Source organism: Phocoena sinus, chromosome 5, assembly GCF_008692025.1.
Source record: "Phocoena sinus isolate mPhoSin1 chromosome 5, mPhoSin1.pri, whole genome shotgun sequence".
In the NCBI taxonomy this organism is placed as follows: domain Eukaryota; kingdom Metazoa; phylum Chordata; class Mammalia; order Artiodactyla; family Phocoenidae; genus Phocoena; species Phocoena sinus.
The window spans coordinates 44,736,193-44,753,611 of record NC_045767.1 but is presented as its reverse complement, the minus strand read 5'-3'; the positions used below and the strand labels follow the sequence as shown (position 1 = coordinate 44,753,611).

General features: G+C 42.9%; 1 protein-coding gene across 11 annotated transcripts in view; it reads left to right on the top strand.

Moving 5' to 3' along the window:
• LDB2 (LIM domain binding 2) overlaps positions 1 to 17,419 on the top strand; it is a 382,561-nt gene that overhangs the window by 131,585 nt on the left and 233,557 nt on the right. For all 11 annotated transcript variants that reach the window (XM_032633518.1, XM_032633519.1, XM_032633516.1 and 8 more), the window contains exon 2: positions 8,868 to 8,970. In XM_032633518.1, coding sequence (XP_032489409.1) covers positions 8,868 to 8,970 — 103 coding nt within the window. The remainder of the gene's footprint in view (positions 1 to 8,867; positions 8,971 to 17,419) is intronic.

Here is a 17,419-nt window from a genome sequence, read left to right as displayed (position 1 = left end):
CAGGCAAAGAAATTTAGGGAAAGCAAGTCTGGCCAAGTGTGCATCAGTCTTGGTCCTGGAGACACATGTTTTTTCTGCAGTGTGTTCTAAGAGAGGTCAACTGACATGTGTAAGATGGGAGTGACCACAATGGTAAGATACAAATGAATAGTGCGCTGTCTATGTGTGCGTGTGTATAAGACAGTAGGGAGAGGAGATATCATTGTTTTCTAGAACCGCAAGATACTGAAGAAAGTCAATGCCCTCCTCATCTTCCCGTTTCCAGACCCCTTCATACATTCTCTCCACTTTGACCTGTTTAAGTTTATTTTCATTGAAAAAACACACTTTTCAAGAAATAGATGCTTTATGTATGGTTCATCCTTTGGAGGGGGTGTATGTGTGCCACGTGACAAGTGGTTGCCATGGTAATTTCTCATTATTGTTGAATTGAAAAATAATTACTCTGGCAAAAATCCCACATAACCTGTCAGTGCTTAAGTTAAAGATGCTGGGGGGCAACCCTGGCACCAGGATCCTGTTTTTGGTGGAGAGGGACAGAGATAGGAATGGAAGAGAATCCGAGTTGGAAGCAAAATGCTTTTGTGGATTTTTAAATATAATTAAAACTCTCTTCTGCCATTTGACCTGAGTGCATCTCTCATCCTGATATAGGATTTGGCTGCCGGGGCTACTTGGGCTCACCTGTGAGATGGGACAAAGGGACCAAGGATTTTCATCACAGAAATGTATAGTGGGGATTACTTAGAGTGGAGAAGCTTTAATGGTGTTTTTACCTAATTAAGATATACGGAGAATTGTAGGCCACACCCCTCCACCCGGATCTGGGTTCAGGCTGAGTTAATTTCGTCTTTATTTACCTGGAGGCTGCTCTCTGCTATTGATACTTTCCAGCTTTGGGAAAAGAATCCACTTTTTACTTATTAATATTCACTAAGCACTAAATATGCACTGTTCAGGTACTAAACAACAGCCAGGATTGAAAGGAAAAGGCAAGCATGACCTCCATGAGATCCTCGTGGCAGAGTGTATGGAGTTAGATGGTCCTCACTCCCTACCTGTGCACGCACACATTGGGGTGTTTGGTACTCAATCATTCTGTCTCATGAGCCATTTCGGAGGACCATGAAGCAACTATGCTTCCTTTCTTGTGTTGTGTCAAGAACTCATCCTGCTTTTGGTTAATGAAGTCCCTGGGATACACTCTGCCTTTAAAAGAATGATAGGAAAACTTTTATTAGTAGTGGTATTTCCATCATTGCATATTCTTTGAACTTTCAGATGCTCATCCTTCTCCTGGCAGAGCTGGACTCTGTTTTGTAATGCTGTGGATCTTGTTATTAGGTCTCACTTGGAAATATATCGCTTGGAAATGCTCTTAGTTTCATCTCTACCCGTTCATGTTCAGACCAGAAGTCATCAATCTGGAAGCATAGGGACCTCCTAATGGGAGAGCCAAAATATACACAAGTGCACACCCTATGCCTAGGCGTGGCCGCTTTAAATATATGCCCCAGAGAAATTCTTACACATTAACACAAGGGGACACTGCAAAGATACTTATCGCAGCATTGTTGTAATGGCAAAAAATTAGAAACTGTCTAGGGATCATGCTTAAATAAAATATATTCTTTTCATCTAGTGTACTACCATGTAGCTTATATAAGGAAAGAAGAGGCCCTAATATATAAAATAGAGACGTCTCCAAAACACAATGTTGAATGAAAAAAAAAAGTTTAAAGAAGGAAACATAATGTATGATATCATTTAAATAAAATATTAAAAACATAAAACAGGGCTATATATGAATAGAGTTATGTATGTATATAAATATAAAAGATGGGCTAGGAAGGGCCATATGATTTTCACGAAATGGTTGTTTATGGGAGCCTGGGGGAAGGGAGAGAAAAATACAGCAAGCTATGGAGACCCAGGACGTTTATTTTTATTTATAATTTTTAATTCCTTTTAAAAAGGAAAGAAAGATATTATTTTAGTAATTGTTAATTCTGGATAATGGGCCATAGGCCTTCACTATATTATCTCTATTCTCTATTTTTAAAAATTCATAAAGTAAAACATCACTTATTTATTTACTTATTTTTAAACATCACTTATTTAAGTTACAATCAATGAAGTGTATTCACTTAACCAATGTTTCACTGAAAAGAACAAGAAAAATGCCCAAAGGTGGTTCAGTGGAATGGCAGTGTAGGTGGGAAGTAATTTCTGCATCAATATGAACTTGTCACATGCATGGTTGGTACGTCCACTGATGAAAAGTGAGGCAACAGTGACATGACAGAGAGAAGACTCTGCTTGTACATTGCCCTGGTCCCCTAGCCACTGAGTTTAGACTTAAGGTTCCTGCAATCTTCAAGGAAGAATCTTTTTTTTTTTTTTTTTTAAACCAACCTTTCAATACCTAGATGTTAGGTAGGAGTTTATTTATTTACTTATTTATTTATGTATGTATTTATTTTGGCTGTGTTGGGTCTTCGTTTCTGTGTGCGGGCTTTCTCTAGTTGCGGCAAGGGGGGGGCCACTCTTCATCGCGGTGCGCGGGCCTCTCACTATCGCGGCCTCTCGTTGCGGAGCACAGGCTCCAGACGAACAGGCTCAGTAGTTGTGGCTCACGGGCCTAGTTGCTCCGCGGCATGTGGGATCTTCCCAGACCAGGGCTCGAACCTGTGTCCCCTGCATCGGCAGGCGGACTCTCAACCACTGCGCCACCAGGGAAGCCCCGAGGAAGAATCTTACTGTGTGGTTACGGCCTCACCATCTGTTCTACTCCCTACTGGGTAATTTATAGGTGGGAGATCTGTTGAGGATGGAGAGATGCCTAATGCCTGGTCCTTATCCTTTAGCAGCTTATGGTCCTCTACAGCAGCCGCAAGTTTAGATAAATTTATATTGCAAGGCAGTGATTCAATTATAATATGATCCACACTCGAACAGGGGTAGAGGTATCAAGCTTTCCCAGCACAGGAGACAGGGAAAAAAGGAATCAAAGGACTGGGACTTGGTATTTGCTGCACATGCCAGGCCAAAAGAACAACATATGCAAAGACAAGGAGGCAGGAAATGGTTAAAGACGGACCCTTGGTTCGACAAGGTAAGTTGCTGGGTCCTTTGGCTCCACGGGCCAACTCCTGACCATGCTGGTCCCCAGAGCGGTTAAGAGTGGCTTTTCCCTGGATAGAATGTCTTTTCCGATATATCCACCAAATGTTGTATCTATGCTATGTGGCAGTAACTGGTGTGCACGGCCACCCCACCTACCAAAAACCTCAGGCTATTGGTTTGTTTTTAAAGGCATTTGTCGTAACCTTTACCTCCAAGTCTTGAGAGGTTGATCTGGACCTGCTGGTCAGTCTCAAGGCCCTTCCTAGTTATTCTCCACATTGGTTTGACTGGAGGGGATTGCCTGCATGGAGAGTGGGCAGCAAAATCCTACCTTCCCTTCACACCTTAGGGGAAACCAGACTTAGTGAGCTCCTCTTTGGAATCCTTGCTGCGAAACAGCCTTGGAAACTTTCCTCACACAGCCTCCTACTGGTCAGCTTATTGGACTTGGCCATGTGACCTGCTCCCAAGGGAACTCCTTGGTTCTTCCATTTCTCCAATGATGGAGGCGCCAAGTATGCGATCAGGAGACAGAAGTGTTAGCCTGTGGATAGATAGAACCGCAGAATCGTGACCAGTCATTTTCTGTTATATTTCCTTGGTCTCTTGTACATGTTGCCTTTGTCTGCGAGGCTCAGACCATCTAGATGACTGACATCTAGATGTTGAATAAAGGTGGCACTGATTTTTTTATCATTGTCCACAACTCATGAGGCTGTTAGCTCAGCTCCGTGGCTGAGGACTGAGATTCCACCAGTCACACTGTAAGATCTTCTGCCAGAGATTTCGTATTTGGTTTAGCATAGGTCTTTGTAGCTGCATTGCAGTGGCTGCTTGGACTCCTGGCCTAGTCATTAGGCAAATGTCTTCCATAAAATTGCCTCACTGATCCCAGGAACTATACCAGCCAGCCAAATGGAAGGAAGGGCTGTTCAAAGAGGAGGTTTATTTTCAGAAAAACAACATGAAGTTGGGGGAAAGTGGGCAAAATCTGAAAGAACTGGAGGAGGAGATCTGTTCAAGCAAAATTTCCTCTTGCTAATTAATGCTGGCCTCTTCTTCTACTCTTGTGAATCTTTTTGTCTTCAACCTAAGGTGGAAAATCACTTTTTAAGCAGAATTATTTGGAGAAAACCTGGCCTGGTCAGTTCATCAATTGTAACAAACAAATCTGCTGCTGTGGTGAGGGCTGTTGGTAACAGGGGAGGCTATGCATGTGTACGGGCAGGGAGGGTGTGGGAATTCTCTGTACCTTCCTCTCAATTTTGCTATTTAAAAAAATAGACTGGAATTACGCAGACTTGGATGTGAACTTTAGCTTTGCCACTTTCTAGCTGTCTGATCTTTACTAAGGAGTTTAACTTTTTTGAAATTCAGTTTCTCTGTTTATAAATATCTGAAGGTCAAAGGAGACCATAAGAAAAAATAATAATAGCTGCCACTTATTGAGCAACTATTATGTTCTGGGCAGTTTCTCCTTAGCCCTCACAGTCCACTGAACTGATTGTTCCCACTTTGCAAATGAGCAAATAGATGCAAACAAGTTAGAAGGCTTGACTTAGGTCATCAGCGAATAAGAGGCAGAATTCATATGTTGAAGCCAATGTAACATAGAGGTTAAGGGTATAAATTCTTCTAAGGATGCCTGCTCTGCCCCTGGGGGCAATTAGGACAGTTGTGAATATAAGATGGTTCAATTCATGGAAAAAACTTAGAAAATATTGAGTTATGGGTACTACTGTTAACCCAGGGCCCCCCAAACATGTATTCTTTCCACGATCTCCTTCCTTCAGAAAAAAGCCAAATCAAGACTGGCCTGTACTTGACATTTAGTAATGCTTTCTTAAAAATACTACTTTTTAATTCTCTTTCTCCATCAGCATTTTTCCTCTCATAACTAAGGACTAATTCAAAAGCCTTATATATGTGTGTTGGGGGGCAGTTGGCAACTATAGCTTAAAAATAATATCCAAATTTTTTGTGTGTCAGTTTAAAAATATTGGCCAATAGACAAAGTAGGGTCAACCATCTAGAGCTCACAAAAGCTGTGTAAGTGATTTTCTTGAGTTGGGTTTTTGATGGAACGAAAAGGAATTCCAGTCTTTCATCCACTCATTCATTCTATCAGCCAAAATGTGTATATATTCTATTATGTACCTATTATGTGTCTTGCCCTGTGAAAGCACATATCACATTTTTAGTTTTGGAATGTTCTTGCAAGATTTGTGACCAAAGCCAATTGATTTTTTGTGTGTGTATAGTCAGCTGATATGACCTTCTCCTACCAAAACCGTCCTGACATTTCCTGAGACATTGACTTATCTCATGTACCATTATAGTTAGTTTGAATCAAATGTCATCCCCCCTTCTTGGGTCATCACTCCCCCTCCCCCCTTGATTTCTGCCAACACTCACTTGTCTGGGCCCCGTGGAACCTGTATGGCTGCTCATAGACAATTCTCCCACCTCCTTACAGCCTGAATCCTTTCTTTTCTCCTAGTGACTTCAGATCAGCCTGGGTTCTCCCTGGGCTTTTACCTTCCACTAGTCCATTTTCTAGCAGATGTGCTGAAAACCAGGAATTAGATGACAGGAAAATGGAGGTAGAGGAACTGATCTAGTCACTGGGCCTTGATCAATTTCCGTTCAGAGTTTTCACTGTGTTGTAGACAGGTATTGTTGCCAAGTAAATGGGTTACAAATAGTTGAAGTGATTTGGAGACATGCTTGATATATAAACTTTTTTTTTTTTTTTGCTATACATGGGCCTCTCACTGTTGTGGCCTCTCCCGTTGCGGAGCACAGGCTCCGGACACGCAGGCTCAGAGGCCATGGCTCACGGGCCCAGCCGCTCCGCAGTATGTGGGATCTTCCCGGACCGGGGCATGAACCCGTGTCCCCTGCATCGGCAGGCGGACCCTCAACCACTGCACCACCAGGGAAGCCCTATAAACATTTTTGATGTAGAGTTCTTTAGAGCATGGAATGCTTCATCCCTTAGGAATGGTGTCAAAGATGGTAGATAAAGGTAGGAAAGGGGCATTGTATTGATCTTTACTGTGTTCCAGGCACTCTTCTGGGCACGTTACAGCCATTAACTTATTGAATTTTCACATCTACCTTGCAAAATAGTTATTAATGTAACTGTTGTTGCATCTACTGTGAACATAGTTATTACTGTTGTTGTTATTATTATCATTATTGTTATCCTTAATTTCCGAGTAAGGAAACAGGGTCAGGGAGGTAAAATAAGTTGTCCAAGTCCACATAGCTGGGAAGAGGTGGTGTCAGGATGAGCCTCCTCTGAGGATTGCCCACAGGACGAATTCCACCAGTGCTGTAATACCACCTGCCCTACCGCATGGTGCCGGCCTCTTTCTGGGCGTGAGTCCTGGCATGTGGGACAGTACGTACAGCGAGGAGCTGGAAGAGAAACCAGCCTGAGACAAAATATGCCCTTTTCCATCTCCCTTCCTTCTTTCTGAACCCTAGCCCTTGCCTTCCCAAGGACGCCAGAGAAATGAGTCGGCAGAGACCGGGGCAGATCTCAGATGTCCGAGAGTCCCAGTCCCTATATAGGAATTCTGAAAGCGTTCCCCCCACTTTCACTTTCTCTCTAATATCGTATTACATGATTAAAATATAGTTCTGGGACAATCATTCCTTGAACCAGCATTTTGACACCACACTTTATTATGGCATGAACGTGAGTATTTTAAAAAGCTACATGTGAACACCAGCTCTGCTGTTTATCGGCCGAGTGGACTTGGGGAAGTTACCTTCACCACCTAATCCGTTTCTGCAGTTGTAAAACTGGGATGATAGCGTGAGCAGTTCCAGCCAGTCACTGAACAGCTTTCGTTGAGTAATACCGTGGCCTCGTCACCGTCTGGGGCCTGGGAGATGGAGAAGCAGGCAAAACACAGCCCCTACTCACAAGAAACTGATATCGTACTGACAAGGGAAAAAAACAAAACAAAACCAAGAATCAGGGTGGTAATGACGAGCGCGTGAGAAAACGTATATAAAGTATTTAGAACAGTGTTTGGCATGTGGTAAGCGCTCAATAAATGTTAAGCATTATTCTTTTTCCATCCGTATAGCAATTTGAAATGAAAAAAACCCTGTGTATCCAGGCTCCCAAATAGGGTTTCTTGCCCCAGCTGCTGCTTCACTCCCAAGCCCACTGATTTTTCTAGAAGCTCTGACAGTTTCCACAGCATTCAGGCCGTGTGCCGTGGTCTCAGGTGTGGAGTGAGGCTGTCTGTTTGATGCTCAGTCGGCTGCGCCCTGCCAGTGGGTAGAGACCAATCTCTTATCCTGCTGTGTATTCCGAGGGCCTGCATGTAATAAGTGCTCAATAAACATTTGTTTCTGAAGGGAGATGGGAGGGGGGTAGTTTGTATGTGGAGTCATGATATACCCCTGGATGGTTTTATATTTACTGTATTCTACTAAGAAAAGTGTTGGCTTTTGGTATGGCGATTGGGAGGAGGCCAGAGAAACAGAGACAAGGACATTCATTTGTCGAAGCTTCTTCTTTTCTGAAAAGAGGAAGAGCGTCGTTCTTCAGTGGCCCCTTATCTATTCCCGTTGGGACTGAAGGCTTGTTCCCAAGGCCTGCCAGTGACAACAACTTAATGTTGTCATAAGCAGAACAACTTAATGGGAGGAAGAGAGGCTGGTGAGACCTTGGCGGGGGCCCCAGGATGGGGGCCTTTAAGAGAGGAGCAGCGGGCCCCTCTGTGTCCTTCTGCCATCTGACAGGCAGCTGGGAAACATCTTGCCCTGAAATCTGGCGCTAACCAACAATTCTCTGTAAAAAGATTGTGCTTAAGAATTTGAGGGTAAATCGAGCACTATACAGAGAATGAGGCCCAGGTATGATTCCCCCTTTTAAATGTAACACTTTGTATAACCCTCCTAATTCCCTGTTAGAGGAGGCCCTTCCCCTGCCCTTGAAGCTTAGCAATGATTTTAATGGCCTTCAACTGGGCCAATTTCAAATTATTTTCTGGATGAGCAAGGGAAACATTCAACCCAAGACAAACAAACAGAGTTCATGTGGATGGTTTGCATTCTGCTGAACTATTCTGTTTTTAATAACTGATTTAATAACGAGCAAGTGATTGCCTATAATCTTAAACCAGTCCTCAAGAACAATCCATATGCATGTGATGGTTGCTTGTGCACAAACTCATCTTTCTACATAAATCCGTGTAGCAATACCTGTATCTTTTATAGGGATATTTGCATAGAGGAAGGCTACAAGCCACACACAACTTTTATTTTGAATAAATTATTGTGAAAAAACGTACTCTCCTTAACCTGGTTGTAATATTGTGCTTTCTGTTTGTAAAATCGGACTCCTAAATGAGCAAAGAGAAAGAGAGAGAGAAAAAGCTGAATGCATTTTACATTAAAAACAAAACTTTTTCTTAAAAAATGTCACATTGTGCTCCAGAATATGTTTATTAAATCTCCCCAAATATGTCCTCGAGAATTAATTTTCATTTGCTTTGCATTAACTCATTTATTGAATTGGAATTCAGTCCTCATTCGAGGCAATTAATTTGAAGAGTGACCACACTCCTGCCCACACCCCTTCCAGAACATCCACATACATATGCTAAGTCCCAAGCCACCGATGACTAGATTTTTCTGCCTTTTTCCCTTTTCTTTTCCTCTTTGAGATATTTTCCCACTCTTGCCTGTTAAATAAATGATCTGTCTTTTTGCAGGATAGCGACAACCTCTGGTGGGATGCGTTTGCCACCGAGTTTTTTGAAGATGACGCCACATTAACCCTTTCCTTTTGTTTGGAAGATGGACCAAAGCGATACAGTAAGAAAGAAGTTTATTTTCTCTAATATTCCCTCTTTTTGCGCCCGTAAGAAAACCACAGGGGTCTTCAGAGAATAATACGGTGCTGACAGGCTGACAATAATCCCGGCCTCCTGCCTCTGATCAAGGCACTGTCACCGGGTGGCAGCCCGACTCGGCAGCAAGAGATTTCGTTCGAGGCTTAGGATGTTTGGGCATTTGCCAGTTTAGAGAGCGAGGCAAATGTGAACCAAGCCCCCCAATGATAAGTGGTAGCTGAATTGTGGAGACTTGCCGTCCATCTCTTCCCTGCGACCCTTCTTTATGCTTGACAACACTTCACACCCAACGCTCTGCTTCTAAAGTTCCCTTTAAAAATATATCCTCACAATCACTGTATCAGCTATATCCTTCTAATTCCCTCTTATCAATTATCTCAGGTATTTGTTTGACAAGTGCTATGTTTTCTTGGGGGCGGGGGAGGCCACAGCTGCTTTGAACACACACTTTGGGATTTGTGTTGACAGAATTTATAGTTCCTTGTCTTTCTGGCGAGTGATAACTCTGTAAAGATCCTTAAATTACAGCCTGTGGCACCTCGGGTAACAGCTGATCTGTCCTGATTAGGTTCAGCCAACTTGTCAGAGATCAGATTTGCTAGTTGTGCTGTAAGACTGAGAGGCATAAATACGTCAGCACAAAGACAATTAATGTCCAGTTAGATCAGAGAGAGATGCGTTTTCAGAAATCAGCGTTGCACATGTGAAGGGATCTGTCTGTCAGAGGGTAAAACATCCCAAATGTGTCAAACACGGAGCTGATGATGGGACCAACCACAGTATGTACAAATGAGTCGGTCCAGAGCATTGAGTAAATGATGGGTAATAGCACTCTTGATATACACAATGAAAAGATCTGATTGTTGCTAAATGTATTTCAAAGCCACTAGAGTACAACCAGTGCTTTTTTTTTTTTTTCCTTAATTTTACAGGACTTTAGATAACTTAGTATTTGGATCTATTGTATGATGAGTTGATTAATTATGCTAATAAATAGATGGTGATTTTGCAAAAGTGGCGAACCGTGGAAAGCAGGACAGCTTGCTTAATTGAAACTCATTGCCGGAAGCATCTCTTTAGATTTGTATATTGTGGGCTTTCAGAGGCTGGGACATTTTTAATAAATATTTTGGGTGAGAGGGGCAGCTAGTGTGCCAGACAAGGGGCTTTTCCAGAATGTCTTTACATTCAACATAATGACACCTGTTGCAAGCACTGGCAAGCCCACTTCATCGGGGGTCCTGATAAGTTCACTCGCTTTCTGTGTGTGGGTGCTCCCAAGCAGGCTCACACCCTACAGAGTGGGAGAGTCGGGTACAGAAGCTGCCGTTTCAGAATTCCCTAGGAGATAAATGAACTTGGCATTGAACAATTACTCTCTCCCCAAAAGCCTGCCGGATCAATGGTGAATAATGTCGAACCAAGCAGTCATCCATCCTCTGAGTCTTCTTATTTTTTTCTGAGGCATAAGCTCAGATAACTTCAAGTTATCATTTTTTTATGTTCCTGTGCTCTGTGTGTGTGCGCGTGTGTGTGTGTGTGTGAATCCGTCAGGGTCTGCTCAGGGAACTAGAATTACTAATAAAACAGATTCTCAATCTTCCTTCTGTCCACCCCTGACCCCAACATCATTTGGGGGTGAGGCATGATCAGTGCTTGTTAAGATCTCATGTTCATATACAGGAGTAAATGCCTGACTACGAGCCATTGTTGCCCAGGTTTCTTTGTTTCTCTGAACCAAAATATTTCCCGAGCGGCGAAGAGAAACAAAGATGATCGACAGTCTGGAGCCCAGTCTCATCAGCTGCTTTGCTGACAGCCTGGTGATGTGCACACGCTGCTGATGTGCGGGCAAGTGACAGTTGATTGACAGCCTAGGACCGGGAGATAGGGAAAATGAAGGATGCTTAGAACGCCTGACGTGCTTGCTGTTTATGCAGCGCTCCAAGCATCTCGCGGCCACCTTAACCCATTCACGGTCCAGGCACACTGTGCCGGGTGGGCAGGGAAAACACATGCTGGCCCTGGGCTGGGGCTGCAGCACTTCCTGGAGACCTTGCAGGGAGCTGAGAGCTTTGCATTTCTGAGGAAGAAAATAGGACTTGGCTATTACATTTGTGTATGTAAAACATTTCCCCATATTGCTTACATTCTAGGTACCAAGAAATATTCTAGATGAGGTTTACTTAATCCCTACTAGAAAAATCTTTTCCTTCTCCCTCCCCATGTCTACTTTTTCAGAGGGTTCCTCTCGCTCTAAGAGATCTTATCTCTAAGCTACCGTAAATCATATAATATGTGTTTACTTGTTTATTTGTTGTCTGTCACCCCCTATTAGAGTGTTATCTCCCTGTGCACAGGGGCTTTGTTTTATTTATTGCTGAATTCTCAGATTAATACAGAAACCTGCACAACATAGGTACCCAATGAATATTCATTGAATGAATGATTGAATGAATGAATGGACATTTGGGGAAAAGTTTATATCCCAAACAGAATGCTGGCAAAACAATCCCTATACCGACATCCTTGGACTTACTTAAATGGGAAGAACTCAGTCCAAAGTGCTCTGTTGGTGTTTTCAAATAAGCTCTAGGATATGGTTGGATCTGTTTTAAGTTGCAGGGGTAGGGGGGACTCAACATATAATAATTCAGGAAATAATTATGTTGGGGAGATATATTACTCTTCCTTTCAGAAAGCTCTTCTGTATCAATCTTATTGCTCTACCCACCTCAGTCCTTACTCTCCTGATGGGAGTGGGCCCCCTCCTCAGGTGGGATATGATTGGGATTGCCGATGGAGACTACTGATGTCTTCCTAGAAGACCGGGGTGAGGTTTCTGTGGAGAGGGGCCCGCCAGACAGGGTTACTGGACCATGTAACACTGGGGTGTGTGTCCCTAAGGCCATGTGCCTGCCCCTGCCTTGTGGGGCTTCATGAAGTGTTCCCCCAGCAGCTGGAGAAGCCAACAGTCCAGGGAAGTGGTTTTTGCTTGGGTTAGGTGGAATCTCAAGTGGGGAAGAGGGCCAGGGGTAAGAGATTCCCTCTTGATCAGCTGGTCTGTGGTTAAAGACCAGTAGAGCTGAAAGTGTCTTTCTGGAAATGGACCCTTCCTTGGTCCACAGAGCCCCAGCTGGTGAGTTATTAGACCTCAGGTTGACCGACTCCAGAGTCAGAGATGGGGCACCCCCACTCCCCGCCATCCTATCCCTACACTTCCCACAGCTAAGAGGAAAGAAATGGATTCGTCAATTCACACATTCCAAGGAACATAAGTCACAAATAATTACTGTCTTATTTGATAGAGAGGGCAAGGCAAGAAGAGGAATGGGGTCTCAGCCCTCTGCACACTTATTTTGCAATTCTGAGTCCAGCGTGGTGTATGATTTTCCTTCCGCATCTTATACAGAAGCAACCGTTCTTAGGTTGCTTGCTCACCATTAGCTTCCAGCGAGGATTGATTTTCCTCTGCTCCTTTTCTGGGCGTGTAGTGGAATTGTGCCCCACAGTCTCCACGCTCCTGTTGACCAGCACAGAACCTTTTGGGTAAAGGTACTGGTAACCGCCTCAGGAAACCTAGGCCATGTCCAGGGCCACACTGGCCATGCTTTTCATCTATCGGAAATACATGTTCCCAATTCATTCAGGAAATATTTCTTTGCTGGGAAAGATACATGGAGAGAGTCCTTCTGGGACTTCCCTGGTGGCACAGTGGTTAAGAATCTGCCTGCCAATGCAGGCGACACGGGTTCAATCCCTGGTCCAGGAAAATTCCCACATGCCGCGGAGCAACTAAGCCTGTGTGCCACAACTACTGAGCCTGCGCTCTAGAGCCCGCGAGCCACAGCTACTGAGCCCATGTGCCACAACTACTGAAGCCCACGCACTCTAGGGTCCGCGTGCCGCAGCTATTGATCCCACGTGCTGCAACTACTAAAGCCGCGCACCTAGAGCCTGTGCTCCTCAACAAGAGAAGCCACCACAGTGAGAAGCCCGCACACCACAATGAAGAGTAGCCCCCGCTGTCCTCCACTAGAGAAAGGCCTTGTGCAGCAATGAAAACCCAACGTAGCCAAAAGAAAAAGAGAAAGTTCTCCTGTGTCCCATGGTGTTGGAGAGGCTGGGAGGCTAATCAATACAGTAGAAAGCTCACAAGAGTTCAGTGTGAACATTCCTGGGTCTTAACCTGTGCTTGTATTGGTAAACAGAGCCTCCGTTTCCTTATCTGTAAAATGGCCATAAGAGTACCATCACTGGCTTGCAGTGAAAATTAAATGAGATAATATAATCAAAGAACCGCAGAGCATTTGAAGAATGTGGTAGTCAGCGTTGACTATTATTATTGATAACAATGCACGACGTTGGCATCACTACAGCTTCTGTGCATTGGAGAAGCTTGCCATTGGCAAGTGCTTATCAAGTACGTAGAGCTTGCTGGGCAGCGGAGAGCCTACAGACCCTTCTGATGGGCAATTCCTGCTGAACTGCAACATTGAAGAAATCAACCTCTCCCAGACTTTCAACTGCAGAAACCCGCTGTCATCACCGGTAAGTGATGTGTGAAAGGAAGGGAAGGGCAGTTGAGAATGTGTGGATTCTGTGCTTTGGGGGTTAAAGACTCCAAACACTAAACTATGTCCAGGTTGGTCTTGCTTTGGAAATTGGGGTGGGGGGGGAGTTGACATAAATACTAAAATGCCATCTTATTTGGGGGCACTTCCTATTGACTCTTTTTAAGGGAAAGGTGTGTGGTTCAGGCAGAAATTCCTGGTTCTGAAACCTCGGTTCAAACCCAGCTTTGTCTTTTACTGCCTGAGTGATTTGGCCTAAGTCGCATTCTAAGCATCCGTGGCCTCATCTGCAAAGTGAGGGTTTGATGAGATGACACGTAAATTTCTTAGCAGAGTTTCCAGTGCCTGGAAAATGCTCCATAAATAGCTGTTGTTATTCAATTGAATTCCAATGAGCATACCTCAGCCTCTAGATTGAGATCCAGGACAACTCAGATACAATCATCACTAATCCTTTAAATATTGTTTGTAATTTGAGGGTGATGGGTCCCAGTAATGTCCCATCTGACAACTGTTACTTCGTCTTGAGTTTCACATTCTTTCTGGGGTAAGGGTTTCTGGCAGAACTACACACCTTTATAGTCACATGAGCCAAAGACTATTCTTGTTTCCTCTGTGACTGCTGGGGGTTCATTTCACTGTCCAAAAGCGGAAAGTTGTTTTGGGATATGTCATTGCTCTCCAAGATGTTTTCTTCTGCTTTCCTTAGTCATCGCGTCCCATTAGATATTTGAAGGACTGCACATCGGCCCCTCTGTGGAGCCGTTTCTTCACAAGATGCTTATCTTTTACATTTTCTCCCCTATTTCCCTTTTTTCTGAAAGCTCTGATAGCACTGCAATATTGACAGAGTTCTTCAATTTTGTCTTGTAATATGTGTTTTTATGTGTGGTGTATTTGGATGTGTCCCCCTAAGGAAGAGAAATTCTACAAAGCCCAAGTAACTTGACTATCTCTGGTTCCTTTTATTTATTTATTTTTTTCCTGTCCTTTTATTGGCTCACCTTGTCCAGCTGTGTTTTTATGGTGCTTGCTATATAGGAATTCTGAAAGCATTTTCTCCCCACTTTCTCTTTCTCTCTAATATCATAGTACATGATTAGAAATATATTTCTGGGAAAATCATTCCTTGAATCAGCATTTTGACACCACGCTTAATAACTATTATGGCGCGAACGTGGGTATTTTTAAAAGCTACATGTGAAGAGCGTGCACTACAGCACACAGGGAGGAGGATTTACAAGGCCAGAATCTGCGCCTATGTCTTTTCTATGGATAACACCTCTAAAGAGTCCACCTGAGATCTGGAAATGTACAGGTTTGTGCGGCCAGTGTTTAAAAACCCTTAGCTTCCTCAAGAGACATGTGCCAATTAGTCCAGGGGCTCTTCCTCTATAAAGTAACTTTGTTCCTCTGAAAAGTTTTCATTCCTTTTCTTTTATTCATTTATGGAGGTAGAGATCAAAATCACAGACTCTGGATCCCTTTGAGCCTCTGCTTCACCAGAGCTGTGCGAAGTTAGGCCTATGACTTAATGCTGGGCATCCTGCCTAGATTTTCTTAACCTCAGTTTCTTTATACATAATGTCTAGGTGATAACAATGCCAACATCATAAGACACTTGTGAAGATTAGGTAAGATTAAGTAACATGTACCTTAGCTTAGTGCTGTCTGGGGAAAACACACAATAAATATTTATTGCTTGAATAAATGAATGGATGAATGAATGAGTAAGAGAATGAGTTAAACCTATGATATGCCAGTCACTTGGAATTAAAATAGAGGATAGTTTCCATTACTTGTTCCATCATTTAGCACATAGAAGGAAAATCTCTGGCTTTGGGCAAAGCCAGATCAGACTTGTCTTCCTTCTATAGGGAAATCTTAACAATTTAATGACCAACTGGAAGAAAACTTGACATTATGGAAGATGATGACTTAAACAAGTCCCAAACTATTACAGTTGTGACACCTGTCTAACAGAGGGTGACGTTTCCATCCCCTATTTTGCTCAGAGAGCTAGGAGCTCCTGAATACTTCTCAAGCGCCAGGCACTGTGCTAGGCAACATTGGGCTCTATGTCTTGTTGACTGAGGACCAGATGAAAGGAAATGAACTGTGGTTGCATTCAAAATTAATCACAGAGAAAAGAATGCACCTCCTCAGAGTAGTCCTTGATGGTTAGTTACTGGATGAGTGTGGCATTTTTGTTACATAATGACATAGATGTCTTTGTCTCAGATGACTCTGGAAAATGCTTTCCTTTGCATGAGCTGTACTAAATGATTTCTAGAAAGCTCTGGTCTTTGAAATTGTGATTTTAGTGAGTGACCCTTCTCAACAGAATTCTTCATTAGGCTGGCAAGATCTGGAGTAAATTAAGTTAGGACTAAAGCAGACATTCATTTGAAGTTCATTTTTTCCTTCAGTCATTCATTGATTCATGCATTTAGAATGCACTGAATTCTTGCTTTTTGCCAGACATTGAGACGGATAGATAGTCTTGAGAGGAAGGAAGTTCATCACCAATTTTTTCGTTTACTTTTAATTTCATTTTAATACAAACTCTTACCTTAAATTAACATAATCAACTAAGTAACTCAAAAAGAAAATATTCTTGTAATATTAATTCAAAATCTGGGATTAGTTATAAAAAAGACTTGAGAGAAAGCCTGCAGCTGATGGATGAACTAACAGACTTCTGAAGGGAAAAAGGAGCCTGAATCTCTTCCCATTTGTGGTTTCAAATTGATGATATCAAGTGTTGCAAATTGGCCATGACAATAGATTGAGCAGACATCCCATTCACTCATCTGCTAATAAATACCACACGAGTAATCACATGAGACAATGGACAGAAAAGTGCGTTGAATAAATGTAAAGTGCTCTACAAGTTGAAGGTATAATTATCATCATATTTATAATTGATCTTTAGGATTTGGTGACTTTATTTTCCCTTTATATGTCAAGCTGTCAAGAGATCTGGGAGGATTGTTGGATCTTTTCTCATGGGGATAAAAGTCATTGTCAAATATGCAGGCTTGAGAAAGTCAGACCTATTCTCAAGAGCTTGGTTGGGAGGTCTGAATGAGGTGCTAGCCAGGAAATGGACATCATGTCCATTTTTGAGACTCTGTGTGACTATGATGTCTGTGGGGTCCTGGCATGTACATTTCCTGATTCTTGGTTTCATGGGGTATATTCCTACTCATTAGCTTCCCTATGGTTCTCAAATCAAGAAGGCACTACCTCATAGTGGGTAACGGGATGAATGTGGCCAACTTTTCATTATCACAATGATAGGTAATGCTACTGGCATTTATTGTCTGGGGGCTGGAGAAGATAAATGTTCTGCTCAACAAAAAAACTATTGAGAAACATCTTACCTGACCCTCTTTACATCCAATTTACTCATCATCTTGAAGGTAGGGTTGCTAGATAAAATGTAAGTATACAAATGCAATACTTGGGACATATACTACAAAATTATTTGTTTATCTAAAATTCTAAGTTAACTGGACATCTTGTGTCTTTCTTTCTTAAAGCTGTCAGCCCTACTTGAAGGACCCCAGTTCACACTCAAATAGGAAATCTTGATAACTCCAGAGCAGCTACAATGGAGTGTGAACATGATACATTATATGGAAAAAGCTCTTAAGAGATTTACCTGGTCCTGTTCTGCACATGAGTCTTGCCTCTGCTTACTTTCAGCAACTGGACTCATGAGTCCCACATAAAGGATAAAATACCTCCTTGGGGCGGGGGAGAGGTGTAGGCTAAAGCCTGCCTGAATTTAAATCCAAAGTTCATGTTGCAGGCCCTCCACAGTTGACTATG